The sequence below is a fragment of the Peromyscus californicus genome, unplaced genomic scaffold (assembly GCF_007827085.1).
Source record: "Peromyscus californicus insignis strain IS unplaced genomic scaffold, ASM782708v3 Scaffold_6__1_contigs__length_162567912, whole genome shotgun sequence".
NCBI classification, from domain to species: Eukaryota; Metazoa; Chordata; class Mammalia; order Rodentia; family Cricetidae; genus Peromyscus; species Peromyscus californicus.
The window spans coordinates 66,338,482-66,354,910 of record NW_026294584.1 but is presented as its reverse complement, the minus strand read 5'-3'; the positions used below and the strand labels follow the sequence as shown (position 1 = coordinate 66,354,910).

Genomic DNA, 16,429 nt, shown 5'->3' with positions numbered 1-16,429 from the left:
GTAATAAACTTCAGAGGGTAGTTTTAGGTTTACACTCAAACTGAAAATAGAGTTCCCTTAAACTTTCTGTCATCACAAACATTAATTAATCTTCACCAGCATTATCATCATTTTTTAAAAAAATAATTTTATGTGTGTGTTTTGCCTGCATTATGTCTGTGCACTATGTGCATACAGTGTCCACAAAAGCCAAAAGAGGGTGTCAGACCTTTGGAACTAAAGAGTGTTGTACTCTAATAAAATTTGCCTGAAGATCAGCCAGCCATTAGATTAAACCTAAAGGTCAGGCAGTGGTGGCACACACCTTTAATCTTAGCACTCGGGAGGCAGAGATCTGGTTTTCTGTGAGTTCAAGGCCACACTGGGCTACACAAGATTAATCCAGTCTTTTAAAAGAGAACCAGAGCCAGGCAGTGGTGGCACACACCTTTAATTTCCAGCACTTGGGATCACATATCTTTAATCCCAGCACTAGGAGGGTTGAGACAGGAAGTGATATGGCTGGGCAGAGAAAGGAGTATAAGGCCGGAGGAGACAGGAACTTGCTCTCTTTCACGCTGAGGAGTTGGTGTGGTAAGAGGTGGTGGCTGTGGCTTGCTCTGCTTCTATGATCTTTCAGCTTTCACCCTGATATCTGGCTCTGGGTTTTTATTACAAGACCATTTAGGATTCGTGCAACAAGAGTTACAGACAGTTGTGAGCCTTCATGTAGGTGCTGAGAAACTGAATCTAGGTCTTTTGCAAGAGTAAAAAGTACCTTTAACCACTGAGCTATCTCTCCAGCCCCCGTTATTATCATCTTCAATTGGAGAAGGGAAGACTTCTTTAGAAAAATACATTCATTGCTGGATTTGAAATGGTTTTAGCACTAAAAACAATACTGGTTCTAAGTAAAGCTAAAGTTGTATGCACATCTGTATATACACATATACTTGTTCTTTGTTCAAAGTTGGCATTATGGGAATCCTATTTCTGGAAAGCTTCTACTCTTTTTTATTGATCTGAAATTTAAATAATAAAAATGAATCTCAACTTTGTGTGTGTACTAGCACTAACTCATAAAGACATCACACCGGGACCTCCCCAGCCATCTGAGGTGACTGGCTCTCTGCTTCTGAAGACAGCTTAGTCTTGCCTTTTGCTTTCCTAGACACAGTGCCACTCTTGAAGCTGTTCTTTGAGCTTTCCTTCTTAACAGACTTTGAAAGGCTTTCTTACCTCTTTGAGCAGGATGCTTAAACCAAGAAAGATAAAAATACATTTTTCTAAAAAATGCTTTGGTTATATTCCAAAGATTCTGATTTATTGTGTTATCACTTTTAATAGCCTATAATTTGGTTTTTAATACTTCTTTAAAATTTTCTTTTCAATTTCCAAGTGCTGAAGGAACAGGCCCTTCTAGAGCTAATTTCTTGCCGTACGGCACTGTTGTTGGGGGTTAGGCCCTACACTTCTTTCCTTTCAGGAGCTCTGGATTTTCCGTTGCTGGTCACTAGTACTTGTGAACACTCTGAGGGAATAAACTTGTACTCATTCTCTGATCACAGAATCTAGAATCTAGCTAAACACGTTTGTTACTCAAATTCTACTTCTTCTAAGCCCGACATTTGAGGTATGGGCAATTTCATGAGTTATGTATCATAGCCTCTCAAATTCCCTTTCTGTTTAAAACAACAAAAGTCATCTTATTTTGCTGGACATGGTAGCCCATGCCTTCCAGCCCTCAGGAGGCAGAGGCAGGTGAATTTCTGTAAGTTTGAGACCAGCTCTGGTGTACACACTGAGTTCCCAGGCCAGACAAGGCTACAGCCCCTGTCTCACAAAACAAAACAGCTCATTTTCCACCACTAAAAAATTCTAACCAGGATATTCTTAGTGATGAAGCTAGTACTCTCCTGATCCAATAGTCTCTCAAGAATTGGAGACTACGTTTTCAAACACAGAAGTCATTTTGTGGGACATTTCATACTCAACCATGATATGATAGAAATTGTTTGTTTTGGTAACCTATCACTTATCTCTAAAAACTTACACATTAGATGTTAATTTTTTGGTGGTAAATTCATATAACAAAATCTACAACCAGTCACGTTTAGTATACTCATGTCATCCCGGCACGATTATTATCTAGCTCCAGAGCATTTTCATCACCTCAAATCTAAGCTCTCGATTTTTAAAGATAAAAAATATCACTAGGATATAGCTAAGGAATATCTTAGTTCATGAGTCAGCCTTTGTACTCAGCCTGAAATTGTCTTTAAAGTCCAAATGATTTTTCCTTTGCAGTTCGCTGACTTTTATGCTTCTTTTATCTGCTCCTGGAGCTCCTGCTTCATATTAGTGCCCTGTTTCTTCCTCTACGGGCTCTTTCATCTTTCAGTAATGGCTTCCTTTCATTTGTAGTATTGTAAAATGGATAGTTTCCCAACTGATCTTTAGTGTGAATTTTACGGGGCATCTACTTTACAATTTGATTAAATGTGAAGATTGGAAAACCATAGGGCTTTTGCCCCTTCAAACATCTTTTCTGTATTTTTTTTTTCCTGAGACAGGGTTTCTCTGTATAGCCCTGGCTGTAGACCAGGCTGGCCTCAAACTCACAGAGATCCACCTGGCTCTGCCTCCCAAGTGCTAGGATTAAATTAGTGCACCACCACTGCCTGGCCTTTTCTGTATTATTATTATTATTATTATTTATTATTTTGGTTTTTCAAGACAGGATTTCTCTGTATAGACAATCCTGTCCTAGAACTCACTCTGTAGACTAGGGTGGCCTTGAACTCACGGAGATCCACCTGCCTTTGCCTCCTAAGTGCTGGGATTCAAGGTGCATGCCGCCGCCACCACCCGCCTTATCTATTTTTAATTTTCTTTCTATTTCTTGCCCCTGGGAGCTATTCATTTTGGCTGTTTAGTGTGATTTTTCTGTCTCTCAAACTACTAGGTTTCCTTGAACTTTGTATGATTTTGTTTTCTTTTGTTATTTTGAGACCAGGTCTCACTATAAAGCCCTGGCTAGCCTGGACTAGCTGTATACACCAAGCTGGTCTTGAATCTGCCTCTGCTCTCTCAGTATTGGATTGTAGGTGTGCATCATCATGTCTGGTTGTGTTTTGCCCAATTCAATCAGTTACCATGGGTTCCCTCAGCACCTGTATAAGAGTGGCAAGATATATTTTGAGCAGAAGAGAAGCAAAGGAAATCTTGCAAAGGAAATCTTGGGCAGGAGTTCTCTAACGGGCTGGCAGCGACAGTTATGCTCAGATCCACACAGAAAGCAGGCAGAAGCGGGTCCTCTCATCCTACCTTCACCAAGTTACTGAGGGACTGCAAATGGCTCAGAGCCACTGTCCGCCTCTGTCCCCTTTTTTGAGACAAGGTCTCATTCTGTAGCCCAGGCTGGCCTTGAAATAGGGGCAATCCTCTCACTTCAGCTATCATGCCTAGTTGAAGTCACTGTCTTTGTCCCAGGCTTAGGCTCAGAATCAGGCTCCTTTCTAGGCCACTGGGGTATCCTTTCTCTCTTAGCTTTGTTAACCTCCATCCCCCCTCCAAAAAAAAAGAAGTAAAAAGCTAGATCGATAGAGCTATTAACTATAGTCCAGAGGATGCCTGGTACACAGGTAGATAAAAGGCAGTATTTATTTCCTAATGTAGGGTCTTACCATGTTGACCTATGGCTAACAAAGAAATTCCATCACTATGTTTACTCCATAGCTACTTGTCCCACTCCATCAAATGCAGTTCCTTTTCTGGATACCAGACCAGTCTCATCTTTATCCCTTTGTCTGACCTTTATTCTTTCCTACAATTATCCTGTTTCCTTTTTGACAGCCTTCCAAGTTTTTTCCTCCCTAGGCTCACAGTATGTGTGCTGGAAGGAGTACAAAGTGCCCTAGGGAGGAAGCATAGGAAAAATTGGGACAGAAGAGGTCCGAGCAGCCCCAGAAGCCCTCTGCCCAGCCTTCATTTCCTGTCCTCAGCATCCCTCCATCCTTCCTTCGAGTCAGAGATCTGAGTGTCGACTAGGTTCCAGGCCCCTCGATTTCCTTGATTCTACTTTTTCTCCATGTTGTCCTGGATCTCCAGCTTTCTCTTTCCCTAAAGTCTATGAATTACAGTATGGGTAGGAAAATGTAACTACAAAGAGCTGAGTACTTGCTCGCTGCCAGTAAGGATCATCTCACCTTAATTTATGATTTCTCTATTTCCTACTGCAAAACATACTGGTCAATGGAGAGACAGCACGGTGTACTAAACAAGCATCAGCTTACTCAAACTCCATTTCCAGATCACTCACAGAGTGACTACATGACTTCAGGAAGTTAAAAATACAACCTCAGTTTTCTTAGCACATCATGAGTCCTGTAGGAAAAATGTTCATGTTTTCCATATAAAACTACCATGAATAAATAGCATCCTTGTTGCTTGTCTTTGATGAATGAAAGCCATTATAAAAGTCACATTACTACTGGATGTGGTGGTGCATAGCTTTGATCTCGGCACCCGGGAGGCAGAAGCAGGTGGATCTCTCTGAGTTTGAGACCAGCCTGGTCTACAAAGTGAGTTCCAGGACAGTCAGAGCTGTTACAAAGAGAAACCCTGTCTTGAAAAACAAAACAAAAGGACAAACAACCATGTTACATTTTAGAAAACAGTGACACAGTATTTATTGAGCTTATTGCTACCCAGGCTAGTATGTGCTTCTTTATACGTTCCTTTAAAATTTTATTACATAAACATAAAAATGTTTCAGTGGGGGGCTAGAAAGATGGCTCAGCAGGTAAGAGCACTGGCTGCTCTTCCGGAGGACGGGAGGAGGGGGGTCAATTCCCAACACTCACGTGGCAGCTCATAACTGTCTGTAACTCCAGTTCCAGGGAACCCGACACCCTCATGCAGGCAAAACACCAATGCACATAAATTAAAAAAAAAATGTTTCAATGGATGGTATCTTTAAGGTTAAATGAAGATTCTTACCAATACTTTTTTTTTCTTTATTTAAATACACAATGAGGACTTTTTTGAAAAAAGGATCCAGGAATCTGGTATTTCTTACCAAGACAATTTGAAGCATCAACTTGTTCCTTCAAAAAATCAACACACATTTTCTTCACTGGTTCAATCTGGTACTGATTTGCTGCATCTAACAGAGACTGGACATTGTTGCTATTCACAGAAATTCTGTAAGTTAAAGGGAATATTAATTTCACACAATTTAATTACTTAAATATTACTGTAGAATATACTCTCCTATGACATATGATCCCTCCAACTCCTCCATTACAGTTTTTTGTTCTAAGGAATCAGGAGCCAACCATTTTGTTACAACACTGCTTTTCTGTGTGTGGCAGACCCCAAGTTTACTCCCCCAAACAGAACGATTCTTCTGAACTCACCTGGCCGTGTAAGCAAATTCCACCAGCTGTTCAATAATATCAGGTTCAGCGTCTTTGAGTTCTACTTCAAAGGACTTGGATTCAAGCATGTTAGCTGAAAGAAGAGCAGAAAGCAGCGCCACCACAGGTTAACTGAGGAACTGACCCGCTCCGGGTTCTGTGAATACAGAGGGCCCTGGGACAGAGATCTCTGGAGGGAAGCACATGCAAAGGAACCCTCCGTGTTAGTGGCACCCCTTGAATTCACCTAAGAGCTTCCTCAAGTGCAAAGAGAAAGACATCCTTCAGGGTCACTCTCCCCTGTTTCCCTCCAAATCCTCAGAGGTAGGGAGGACACCAAAGACAAACCTGAGGCAGATATGTTATTTCACTTGACTAAGATCACAGAACAAGAGACAGGTGTCATGACGGACGCCTGTAATCTCGGCACTTGGCAGGCAGAGAGAAGAGATCACTCAAGATTCCAGACCCGCCCTGGCTACATGGCAAGCTGCTGTCTCAAGATCAATAAACAAGCCTCAGAAATCAATACTAGGTAGTGTAATCAGGCCTTGGTTTCGGGTCTTTCCACTACAGTGTGCCACATTTTCCCCCCTCTTCCTCCTTCCCTCCAGCCCTTTCAAGGCACAAACTTGCTAGACATAATGCCAAGAGCTGCATCTGCTACCCTGTCTACCCACCTCAGGTGGAGAAAACAAACTCTGGACATTCAGGCAGAAACTACCTTTACCATCAAAGACACTGGACCTTTAGGGCTAATGAAAGAACACTTACCCTTGATCAGCATCACATCTGACCACTTTCATTCTCTTTATTGTTCTATAGCCTTAAGTTCTAAAGAGCTTTAAAAACTAGAAAAGATATTTGTATTTAGACTCTACCCAATTCTCACAGGAAAGACAAGCCCCAGACAACAGGTTCATCTGGAAATACTCACTTGTGAACATCAGGTTAAAGAAGTGACTTGCTGCAGCGAGGACCACACGGTGCGCAGGTATCTTCCTCTCCTGGACCATGAGGATCACATCGCACAATGTTCTCTAGTGGAAAGGAGAAAAGCACAGAGAAAGGAACTCACTGGCTTGGCTCAGCAGCATTAAGTCTAACAAAGCAGGAACTGACCAAATGCTGTAATGCCTCTGTCTATTTTCTCCTAAAATCCTTCTTTGCACACACACTTCTAGAACGTATTTAGCAAAGACTCACAGAGTTGCTGTCACATAGTATCAAAACTTGGTACTATACCCGAGCAGTCCAGAGGAAAATAAATTAGTGTATCTATCATTAAAGACAATTCCCCTGAGCTACGGGTGATGGCCTACAGCGGTTGAGAGGCTGAACCTAACAACTTCGAGGCCAGTCTGGGCTGCAAAGGGGGATCCTATCTAGCTTTCACCCTCAAAAGAAAATAGTCTACCAATCCTTCAGGGAAGCCACAACTTTTTTCCTAGTATAAATTCTAAGGCCTTATTGTGAGCTTTCTTCAGGGGAGGAGGATTAAGTGATACGATGGCACACTCAAATCATATTTCTTAAACACTGTAGTCTATATTGATTTCACCAATGATTGTAAAATCCAGAGTATATGGCACATTAACCATAAAAGTAGCTGCCACAGTTCTGATGGGAAACAGAAAGGATTCGGAACACAGAGTGGATGAACTGACTGCTCTGAAGTAATCTTTCCTTAAACAGCTCTTCTCCCAAGCACCCTGCTGGCAGAAGCTGGAGAGCAGCCATTTCTAAATGCTAGGGCCTACAATAACTTAAATTACTGGAAAGAAAAAGAAAGGAATACTGAAAAAATGTCAAGGGTTGTCATCTTATAGATGACTTTTAAAGAAAAATTATCTTGGGGGAGCATCAAATAATATATTCACAATGAAGCTAAAGATATTATATAGTGAGCTGACAGAAAATGTGGTGGCTACCATTTGCAGCCAATGTCCTAACCACTGGGAGTATGAGGCAAGCAACACATTCTGAGTTTTTGTTTTTGTCTTTTAAGTTTTAAATTGTATGTGTATGGGTGTTTACTTGCAAGTATGTCTGTGCACCACATGACGCCTGAGAGGTTCAGATGAGGGTGTCAATTCCCTGGGATTGGGATGACTTTGAGATGCCATTTGGGTACTGGGAATTGAACCTGGTCTTCTGCTGAGCCATCTTTCCAGCCCCATATTGAGTGTTTTTTAAATCTTGTTACAGATCTATAATAGTTTAGTAGCTTAGCAGATACAGTTTTTGCAAATTTTAAATATTTTATTAAATGACACGTATTTTACTACTATAGTTTTGGAGGACTTGACATTTCCTACTATGTGTTTAGTTTGCTAGTATTTTGTGTGTGTGTATATGCATGCAGGCATGTGGGTCAATGCCTGTGCAGACAAGAGGCCAGAGAAAGTTAACAGGTGTCTTTCTTCTTTACTTTCCATCTAATTTTTTGAGTCAGTCTCTCAGTGAACCTAAAGCTTGCTGTTTTCATCAGGCTGGCTAACCAGTGAGCTCTCAGGACTGACTCTCTCTACCCTCTGCTGGGGTGACAAGACACATTTGGCCATGCCTGGCTTTTCTGTGGGTGCTAGAAATTTGAAATCAGGGAAAATGACAGAGGTGGTTCCACAGAGGGCATGGACTGTGGCGCTGTTGAGCAGGGAACAGCTGCCCAAGAAGGATATCATCTGCAGGATCACAATTCAGATTCATTTCTTGCAGAGCATAAACTATTAGGAAACACTGAAAATGTAACTAAGATGGCTAAGAGGACCACTTGGTACAGTTCATAGCCATCTTTTTACAGTAAGCATTTCAAAGATACTGAAAGAGAAGCAAAGTGTCAGTGCAAACAAAAGCTGTGGAGCCTCATGACCACAAACTCAAAGACATTAAGTCTAAAGGGACTCTGGATAAGGATCTACCAATAGATACAACATCTGCTGTAAAATGGAGATGAAATCAACTTTCTCAAAAGGGCGGTGCTGCTCACTGCTAGTTTATAGGAGCACTATAGGATGGGGCTGGATTTGATATTAATATTCAACAAGTTCAAAGAAGGAAAATGCCAAGCCTGTAAGTTTCCCAGATGGAATAAGAAAGACTATTAGAGGAAGGCATGAAGCACTGCTGACTATGGGGAGGGGAGAAAAGCTCAGATGGAGACCAAGACAGGATGGAATCATGGGGAGAAAGAAAGAGCAGCCGGTGCCAAAGTCCACCAAATGCAAACCTTGTTTTTGAAATGAAATTAGACACTGAACAGTGCTTCATATTGTTGTAAACTATTATTTGAAGATGTGTTACATTTGTTTATCCCGTGGAACATTTGCTTGATGGTACAAAGATGTGTTGCATTTTTTTATGTTGCATTTGTTTAACACTGTGAAGTTGTGTTACTTTGCCTGTCTACAACACCTGATGATCTAATAAAGAGCTGAATGGCCAATAGTGAGGCAGGAGAAAGAATAGGTGGGGCTGGCAGGCAGAGAGTATATATAGAGGGAGAAATCTGGGAGGCAATAAAGAGAAAGAGCAAGAGAACAAGGAGAGGAAGACTTCAGGGGCTAGCCACCCAGCTACACAGCAAGACACAGAGTAAGAAGGAAAGAAAAGGCATACAGGAACAGAGAAAGATAAAAGCCCCAAGGCCAAAGATAGGATAATTTAAATTAAGAAAACCTGGCAAGAAATAAGCCAAGCTAAGGCCAGTCATTTATAATTAAGAATAAGCCTCTGTGTGATTTATTTGAGAGCTGGGTGGTGGGCCCCCAAAAAGAGCAGAAACAACCAACAATATCATATCTAATGACATCAGCAACAACAAAAACTTGGCCTTCAAACTAAAATTACAGATCTTGAATGAGGATGCTCACTATAGTTTATATACTTGAATGTTTGTTTCCCAGTTAGTTGAGTGTTTAGAAAATTAGGAGGTGTGTCCTTGTTGGAGAAGGTGTGTCACTGGGGTAGGCTTTGAGGTTTCAAAAGCCCACCCCAGGCCCAGGCTCCCTCTTCTCTGCCCCCTGACTGTGGAAGAGGACTGTAAGCTCTCAGCTACTACTCCAGTGCCATGTCTGCCTGTCACCATGTTCCCTGACATGATGATCATGGACTAACCCTCTGAAACTGCAAGCAAGCCCCTAATTACTGCTTTCTTTATAAGCTGCCTTGGTTATGATGTCTCTTCACAGACAGAACAGTGGCTAAGACACAAGGGAAAGTAAAAACTGAAGGAGTTAAAACTTTTTTACTTGATCTCAAGTGCCGAGAAATATAATCCCCTATAAATCTCTTGAAATCTTAAATGCTTTATTAGAATGCAGAATACTAAGAATTGCTTGTGTTTTTTGTTGTTGTTTTTTCTTTCTACCTCGTATTGTAAACTAAAAGGCTTTTAAAAGTTTGACTTGGGGCCTGGAGATGTTTCAATGTTTAAGAACACTTGCTGCTCCTACAGAGAACCCAAGTTCAGTTGCTAGTATTTAACTTTAGGATGCTCACAACCTCTTGTAACCCTTGTAAGCAAATAAACTTCCATTTTATAAATTACAGAGTTTATGGTAGTGTTTTACCACGGCAGAAAGCAGACTAAAAATAGTGACTGAGATTAAATTCTCACTAATACAATTTCTATAAGGCTTAGTTTATTCTTTCATAGTTATTCTAACATTTCATCTGGCCTATGCTATCTTCAGCTGTGATATGGGTTATGCTTGTCAAAATAAATTGCTGCCTTAGTTACTGTTCTATTGCTGTGAAGAGACACTATGACGAAGGCAACTGAAAGAAGAAAGCATTTATTGGGAGCTTGCCTACAGTTTCTGAGGATTACTCTTTTAGTTCTTTACTAACATGACAGCAGACAGGCACGGGGTTGAGAACTTACATCCTGATCCACAGGCAGACAGACATACAGAGAGATGGGGCCTGGTGTGGGCTTTTAAACCTTCAGAGCCCACCCCCATTGACACACCTCCTCCAACAAGGTCACACCCATTCCAACAAAGCCATACTTCTTAATCCTTTCCAAATACTTCCAGTAACTGGGGACCCCAGCATTCAAACATATGAGTCTATGGGGACTTCTTTCAAACATTACACTCCCTGGCCCTAACAGGCCTGTAGCCATATCATAATACAAAATGCATTCAGTCAAACTTCAAAAATCCTCATAGTCTTTCAGTCTTAACACTGCTTACTTAGGCCAAGCGGTGGTGGTGCACGCCTTAAATCCCATTAAATCCCAGCACTCGGGAGGCAGAGGCAGGTGGATCTTTGTGAGTTTGAGGCCAGCCTGGTCTACAGAGTGAGATCCAGGAAAGGCGCAAAACTACACAGAGAAACCCTGTCTCGAAAAATCAAAAAAAGAAAAAAAAAAAAAAAAAAACCATAACACTGCTTAAAAGTCCAAAATCTCTTCTGAGCCTCAAGGCAATCTCTCAATTGTAACCCCCAGTAAAATAAAGCAGAGCATACACTTCCAATACACAATGGCACAGAATATACACCACAATTTCACAAGGGAAGAAAGGGGGCAAAGGAAGAAACACTGGATCAAAGCAAGATGGAAACCAGAAGGGCAAACTTCCAATCCTGTGTCTCTATGTCTAATGCCAAAGGGTTTAGTAGACGCCTTTTCCCTTCCAACTTTGCTGACTGTAGCACACTTCTCTCTTTGGGCTCGTTCCACATCCTGCCTCAGCTCTACTTAGCAGGTATCCCATGCCTCTGGCATCTTCAACAACTTGCTAGGCGTCACCACCATCGGGTTTCATCTTCAGGGCTTCATACAACAGCCTCTCTGGGTCTCCATGCAGGGGCTCTCCTGCCACCTGCCCAGCCTCAGCAGCTGTCTTTAACTGCAGAGGAAGAAGGTTCCACAACCGTTTCCTGTATGGTCCCTGAAATCCAGAACCAGGTGGCCAGAGCTGCGAAGTTCTTCTGCTTGCTAGGGCCAGAACTTGGCCCCTCCTTGACTTATATTTGCATAAGATTTAACTTGTTGACGGCTTCTAGGCTGAGGAAATCCCTCAGGCTTGTTCCAGTCACAGGTTGCAGGGTTAACTGGGGAGTGGGAGGGGGGCTCACTTTCAGGGTACCACTCCCTTTATTCCATTTTGAATCCAGCCTTTCTTTAAACTTCAAACCTGGAGCACAAGACTTGGTTCCAATATTATACTTGCTGGTGCTCTTTTTCTCCTCAAATTGCTCATTTTGTATTTTTCTCGCCCAGTTTGCTCCTTTCATTTTTAGATCTGAATAAGATTGATTACTAGTAACTACGTGACAGTCGATACTAATCTGCTTTGAAATGTCCTCTGCCATGACATTAATCCAAAACTCTTCAATTTGGTCTCTGGCAAATTTTAAGGACAATAACAAAAAACAGTCACGTTCTTTGCCAAAATATCACAAGAATGGCCATTTGCTAATATTCATCTCCCCCTGAAACCTCTTGAGTAGGGCCTGCACAGTCCACACTGCCCTCAGGATTACTGTTGTCCATGCTCTTACTAAGATGGCCTATTAAGCCCTACTTAAATCAGTCAATCATTTTTCTAGTCCAAAGTACCAGTCTTGTATATTCCTCCAAACAACAGCATGGTCAGGCCTGTCACAGCAATATACCACTCCTTGGTACCAACTTCTGTCTTAGATAGTGTTCTGTGGCTGTGAAGAGACACCACAACCAAGGAAACTCATACAAGAAAATATTTAACTGGGGGCTTGCTTACAGCTTCAGAGGGTTAGTCCATTATCATCGTGGGGGTGGAAGCAGGCAAACAGGGATTGTGCTGGAGAAGTAGCTGAGAGCTATATTCTGATCCATAGACAGCATGCATGAGAGAGAGAGGTTCAGATTACAGACCTTTTGATCCTCCGCATATCTTCTTGTGAATGACAAGAAAGCAAGGTGCTCCTAATTCCTCGGGGTAGACCACCATTTCTCAGAATTGTGTTGGTAGAGTGACAGTACTTTTACAGAGCTAAAAGCTAGGTTGTAAAGACACTAAACTAAAAGTGACTACAATATTTACAGAAAAATGGCAAGTGCACAAAGAAACAGAATCTTGTAAGAATAAATAATAAGAGGGCCTTGATGCAATCTAGGGCACTCAAGGAGCAAGTGGCATTTAAGGGAAGAAAAGAAACATGACAGAGAAAGGAGGTAAAGTGTGTTTCAGGTATGTTAGGTTCTGAACACAGGTACCTTGTCTTAGTCAGGGTTTCTATGGTTGTGATGAAACACCATGACCAATAAGCAAGTTGGGTAGGAAAGGGTTTATTTGGCTTACACTTCCATATCATTGTTCATCATGGAAGGAAGTCGGGGCAGGAACTCAAACAGGGAAGGAACCTGGAGGCAGGAGCTGATGTAGAGGCCATGAAGGGATGCTGCTTACTGTCTTCTCAATCTGCTTTCTTTCTTCCGATCTGGCCCAGGGATGGAACCACCCACAGTGGACTGAGCCCTCCCCCATCATTAATTAAGAAAATGCCCTACAGGCCCACCTACAACCTGAACTTATAGAAACATTTTCTTAATTGAGGTCCCCACCTTCAGATGACTTCTGCTTGTGTAAAAGTGGACATAAAGCTATCAGCACATACCTAAAGGACAAAAGCTAAAAGAACAGGGATGTATGACTGGAAAAGAAGGGTGAGACCAGATAAAAACAAGGCTTTGAGGCCAACTAAAGGTAAATATTCACTAGTCATTTACACGTGTCCAAAGAACCTTCAGAAACACTGCTAACATTTACTTCACCCTTTAGCTTCACTTTCCTCCTCTTCTATTTAGCAGAAGATCTCACTGCTTCTTTTTCAGAAAACAAGACTGGGCACCACTCCGAGTCTTCTGACTCCAAACACAGCTATCTGCCAGTCCTTCACTCTTTCTCAGTAGGAAGAAGAGTAGCCAGGCCTTTGAGACTAACCACGTTTACTTCGTTATCCTATCCAGAATTACCAATTCCCGATTCTCTCTCGTACAGTCAACTCTTATTTTTATTAGTATCGTTTCCTTTAGTTTGGTTTTTGTTTCATCACAAGAGGGTTTCAATGAGTTATGCAGCTCAAGCTAGCCCTTAATTTATGAGCATCCTGAATGTTGAGATCATAGGCATGAGCCACCACATACAGTTTGCAATTGTTTTTAAACAGATTGACTTCTCTCCTATTTAAACAAAGCTAAGCAACCTTCACTTGACTCTTGTACTTTCTTCAGGATTTCTCAAGACCAGCTGTTTTAATTTTCTCATATCTTACTCACGACAGCTTACACTAATCTCATTCCCATCTGTCCCTCCATCAAAATAACTTCATCAAAATATTGAGTCAACAAACTTGTGTGGCTATATCCAATCTGCTTTAATTCTACTCACCTTCTGACTTTTCATTGGCTTTAAAACTTGAGGTCCTTTCTTTTGAAACAATTTAATCCCTGATTTTTCAAAATTCTTATTTTTCTCTTCTCTTCTGGACACTGCTTTTTCATGTTCTTAATGGCTCACTCCCTAAACTTCATTCTAGATTCTTAAGTTGCCAAATGAAGCATCAATGAAGAAGTTATCTTCTGTAGCAGGTAACTGATATAAATTCACACTTCTAAGCTACAACCAACCATAAGTTGAAGGCAACTGATCATCCTATTGACAAACCAAATGGAACATATCTGAAGATACAAATTATAACCCTTGCTCCAATATTTTGACTCTCATCTAGTTATACATTCCAGAATGTTAAAAGTCACTTTGTATTGAACCCCACCTAAGCTTCCAATCAACTACCAACAGCAACAAAACAACTAACATTTACTTAGATGTCTGGCCCTATTTTAAGTTATCTTAATTTGGTTATCATGACCACACATGGAAGTCATCAGACCTAGGTTTTGTGGATTTTACCTTTTACCTCTTTTAAAAGTACTACCTTGTCTTCACTGATACTATTACTGCTGTGGTTAGCAGTTCAGCCCAAAGAATCATCAGAGCTCACTGGATACAACTTCCTATTCAGTCTAACAGTAACCACTCTGAGATCTCTTTTAATTTACATCTTTTAATTTCATTCACATAAAGAAAAAGATCATAGGCTGGGTGGTGGTGGCGCATACCTTAATCCCAGCACTCGGGAGGCAGAGGCAGGTGGATCTCTGTAAGTTCCAGGCCAGCCTGGTCTACAGGGTGACTTCCAGGATAGCCAAGGCTGTTACACAGAAAAACCTAGTCTCAAAAAACCATAATAAATCAACAAATGAAAAACTTTTTCAAAAGAAAAAGAGGTTTTAAGAAAGAGCAAATTCTGACTTAGGAAGCAGCAGCACACAAGGCGGCCCTGGCTGCTTCATCCACTTCATCCTGCGCCCTGTTCGCTCCTCCTGTTTGTGTTCCAGTCAAACTGGACCTCAACCAGTGCCCTGCGCTTGCCGTTTTAAAGTAAAGTAGGTCTCCAGCATAAGCATGTTGTTTCTGGTCCACGAGAGGTTCTCTCCACTGCCTGGGAAACACTCTTATGTTAGTTCTCCATTGCCATTGCTTAGAGAAACTTTCCTGATGGTCAATACACTATATTCTTCTTCTTCTTCTTCATAATACCCCCACTATTGCAGTTTTACATTTATCTGTGTGGCTCCTAACTAATGAATGTCTCACTCTCCTGACTGTAAACTGCACAGGAAAAGGGCCATCAGGCTTTGCTTACTATTGTAATCCTAGCAGTCTTTCTGTACATAGTAGGCTCTCAGGAAATAGCCATGGAGATGAACGAGTTAGCGAATCACACTGCAACAGGACAACATGAATTGAGAGTATAAAAACGGCAGTGAACTCACTCCACTTTGAGGCACAACAATAAAAAGAGAAGTATCTGGAAGGGAATGTTAAAGCGGAGGTGGGTAAATGTTTGCTGCATGATTGAAAAATGAGAAGTTAAAACATGTTTAAATGCTGATAGCAAGAAGCCAACAGAATAAGAGGAGTTAAAGACACTGAACAAAGATGGACCATGAATCTAACTTTTCAGAAGTCAAAGCCTCAAATGTAAAACCGACCTTACATGGTATTATAGCTTAGACAGCAAGTTTACCTCCAAAAGGTCCATGTACGCAAGGCCTGGTAAATGGCACCACTATTTTAGGAGATTAGCTAAAAATTTTAGAAATAAGGCCAAGGTAGAATTAGGCCACTGAAGGCAGGTCCTCTTTTGGGGTAGGGAGTGGGGGATAATCTTGTCCTTGGTCCCTTGGTCTGTGTCCTGTCTATAATAAGGTGAAACGCCACAATCAGTCATGGACTGAACCCTATCAAGGCCAGATCGCAAGTAAATCTTTCCTTCGTGAAGTTGCTCTGTTTAAGTATTTTGTCACAGCTATGAAAACAACGAAACCAGCAGCACCGAACACTAGTACGAGAAGTGGAAATAAGTGCTTAACTAACCTGACCATATAGGGTCCAGAAACCTTTGGAACTAGTACATAAAAAATCTAGAAGAGATTGGAGATGTGGGCTAAGAGAAGCCTTAGAATGTTATAATGCTTAATTTTCATAGAAGCTCAAAGGGCAGAATGCCAATAGAAATGCAGAGGCTAGCCGGGTGGCGGTGGCACACACCTTTAATCCCAGCACTTGGGAGACAGAGGCAGGCGGATCTCTCTGAATTATGGCCAGCCTGGTCTACAGAGTGAATTCCAGGACAGGCTCCAAAGCTACACACAAAAAAAACTTGTCTCGACACCTGCCCCCTCCCCCCAAAAAACCAGAAATGCAGAGACTAAGGATGAGAACAAAGATTCTGTGTTACCACACGGCAAAGATGTTGTCTATATTTTGTTCATGCCCTGAATCCTTCTAGAAACCTGAATTTAATCTAGCAGAGGAAGTTTCAAGGTAGCCCAGCATTCAAAATGTGGGACAGGGAGGCAGGCTACTTTAACCAGCTTTACAGTAAAAATGAAGCAGAAAGACTTGCAATTTGGTCAGAAAAGCCTGTATATAAAGTTGAGACCAAGGAGGCATGGTTTCTGCAAAGTT

The 16,429-nt window shown here is 41.6% G+C and overlaps 1 protein-coding gene across 1 annotated transcript in view; it reads right to left on the bottom strand.

Annotated features, from left to right (window-relative positions):
- Klhl7 (kelch like family member 7) overlaps positions 1-16,429 on the bottom strand; it is a 53,977-nt gene that overhangs the window by 30,822 nt on the left and 6,726 nt on the right. The window contains exons 2-4 of the mRNA XM_052721837.1: positions 6,337-6,439; positions 5,400-5,493; positions 5,060-5,184 (exon numbers count right to left, since the gene is read on the bottom strand). Of these exons, the coding sequence (XP_052577797.1) occupies positions 5,060-5,184; positions 5,400-5,493; positions 6,337-6,439 (322 nt within the window). The remainder of the gene's footprint in view (positions 1-5,059; positions 5,185-5,399; positions 5,494-6,336; positions 6,440-16,429) is intronic.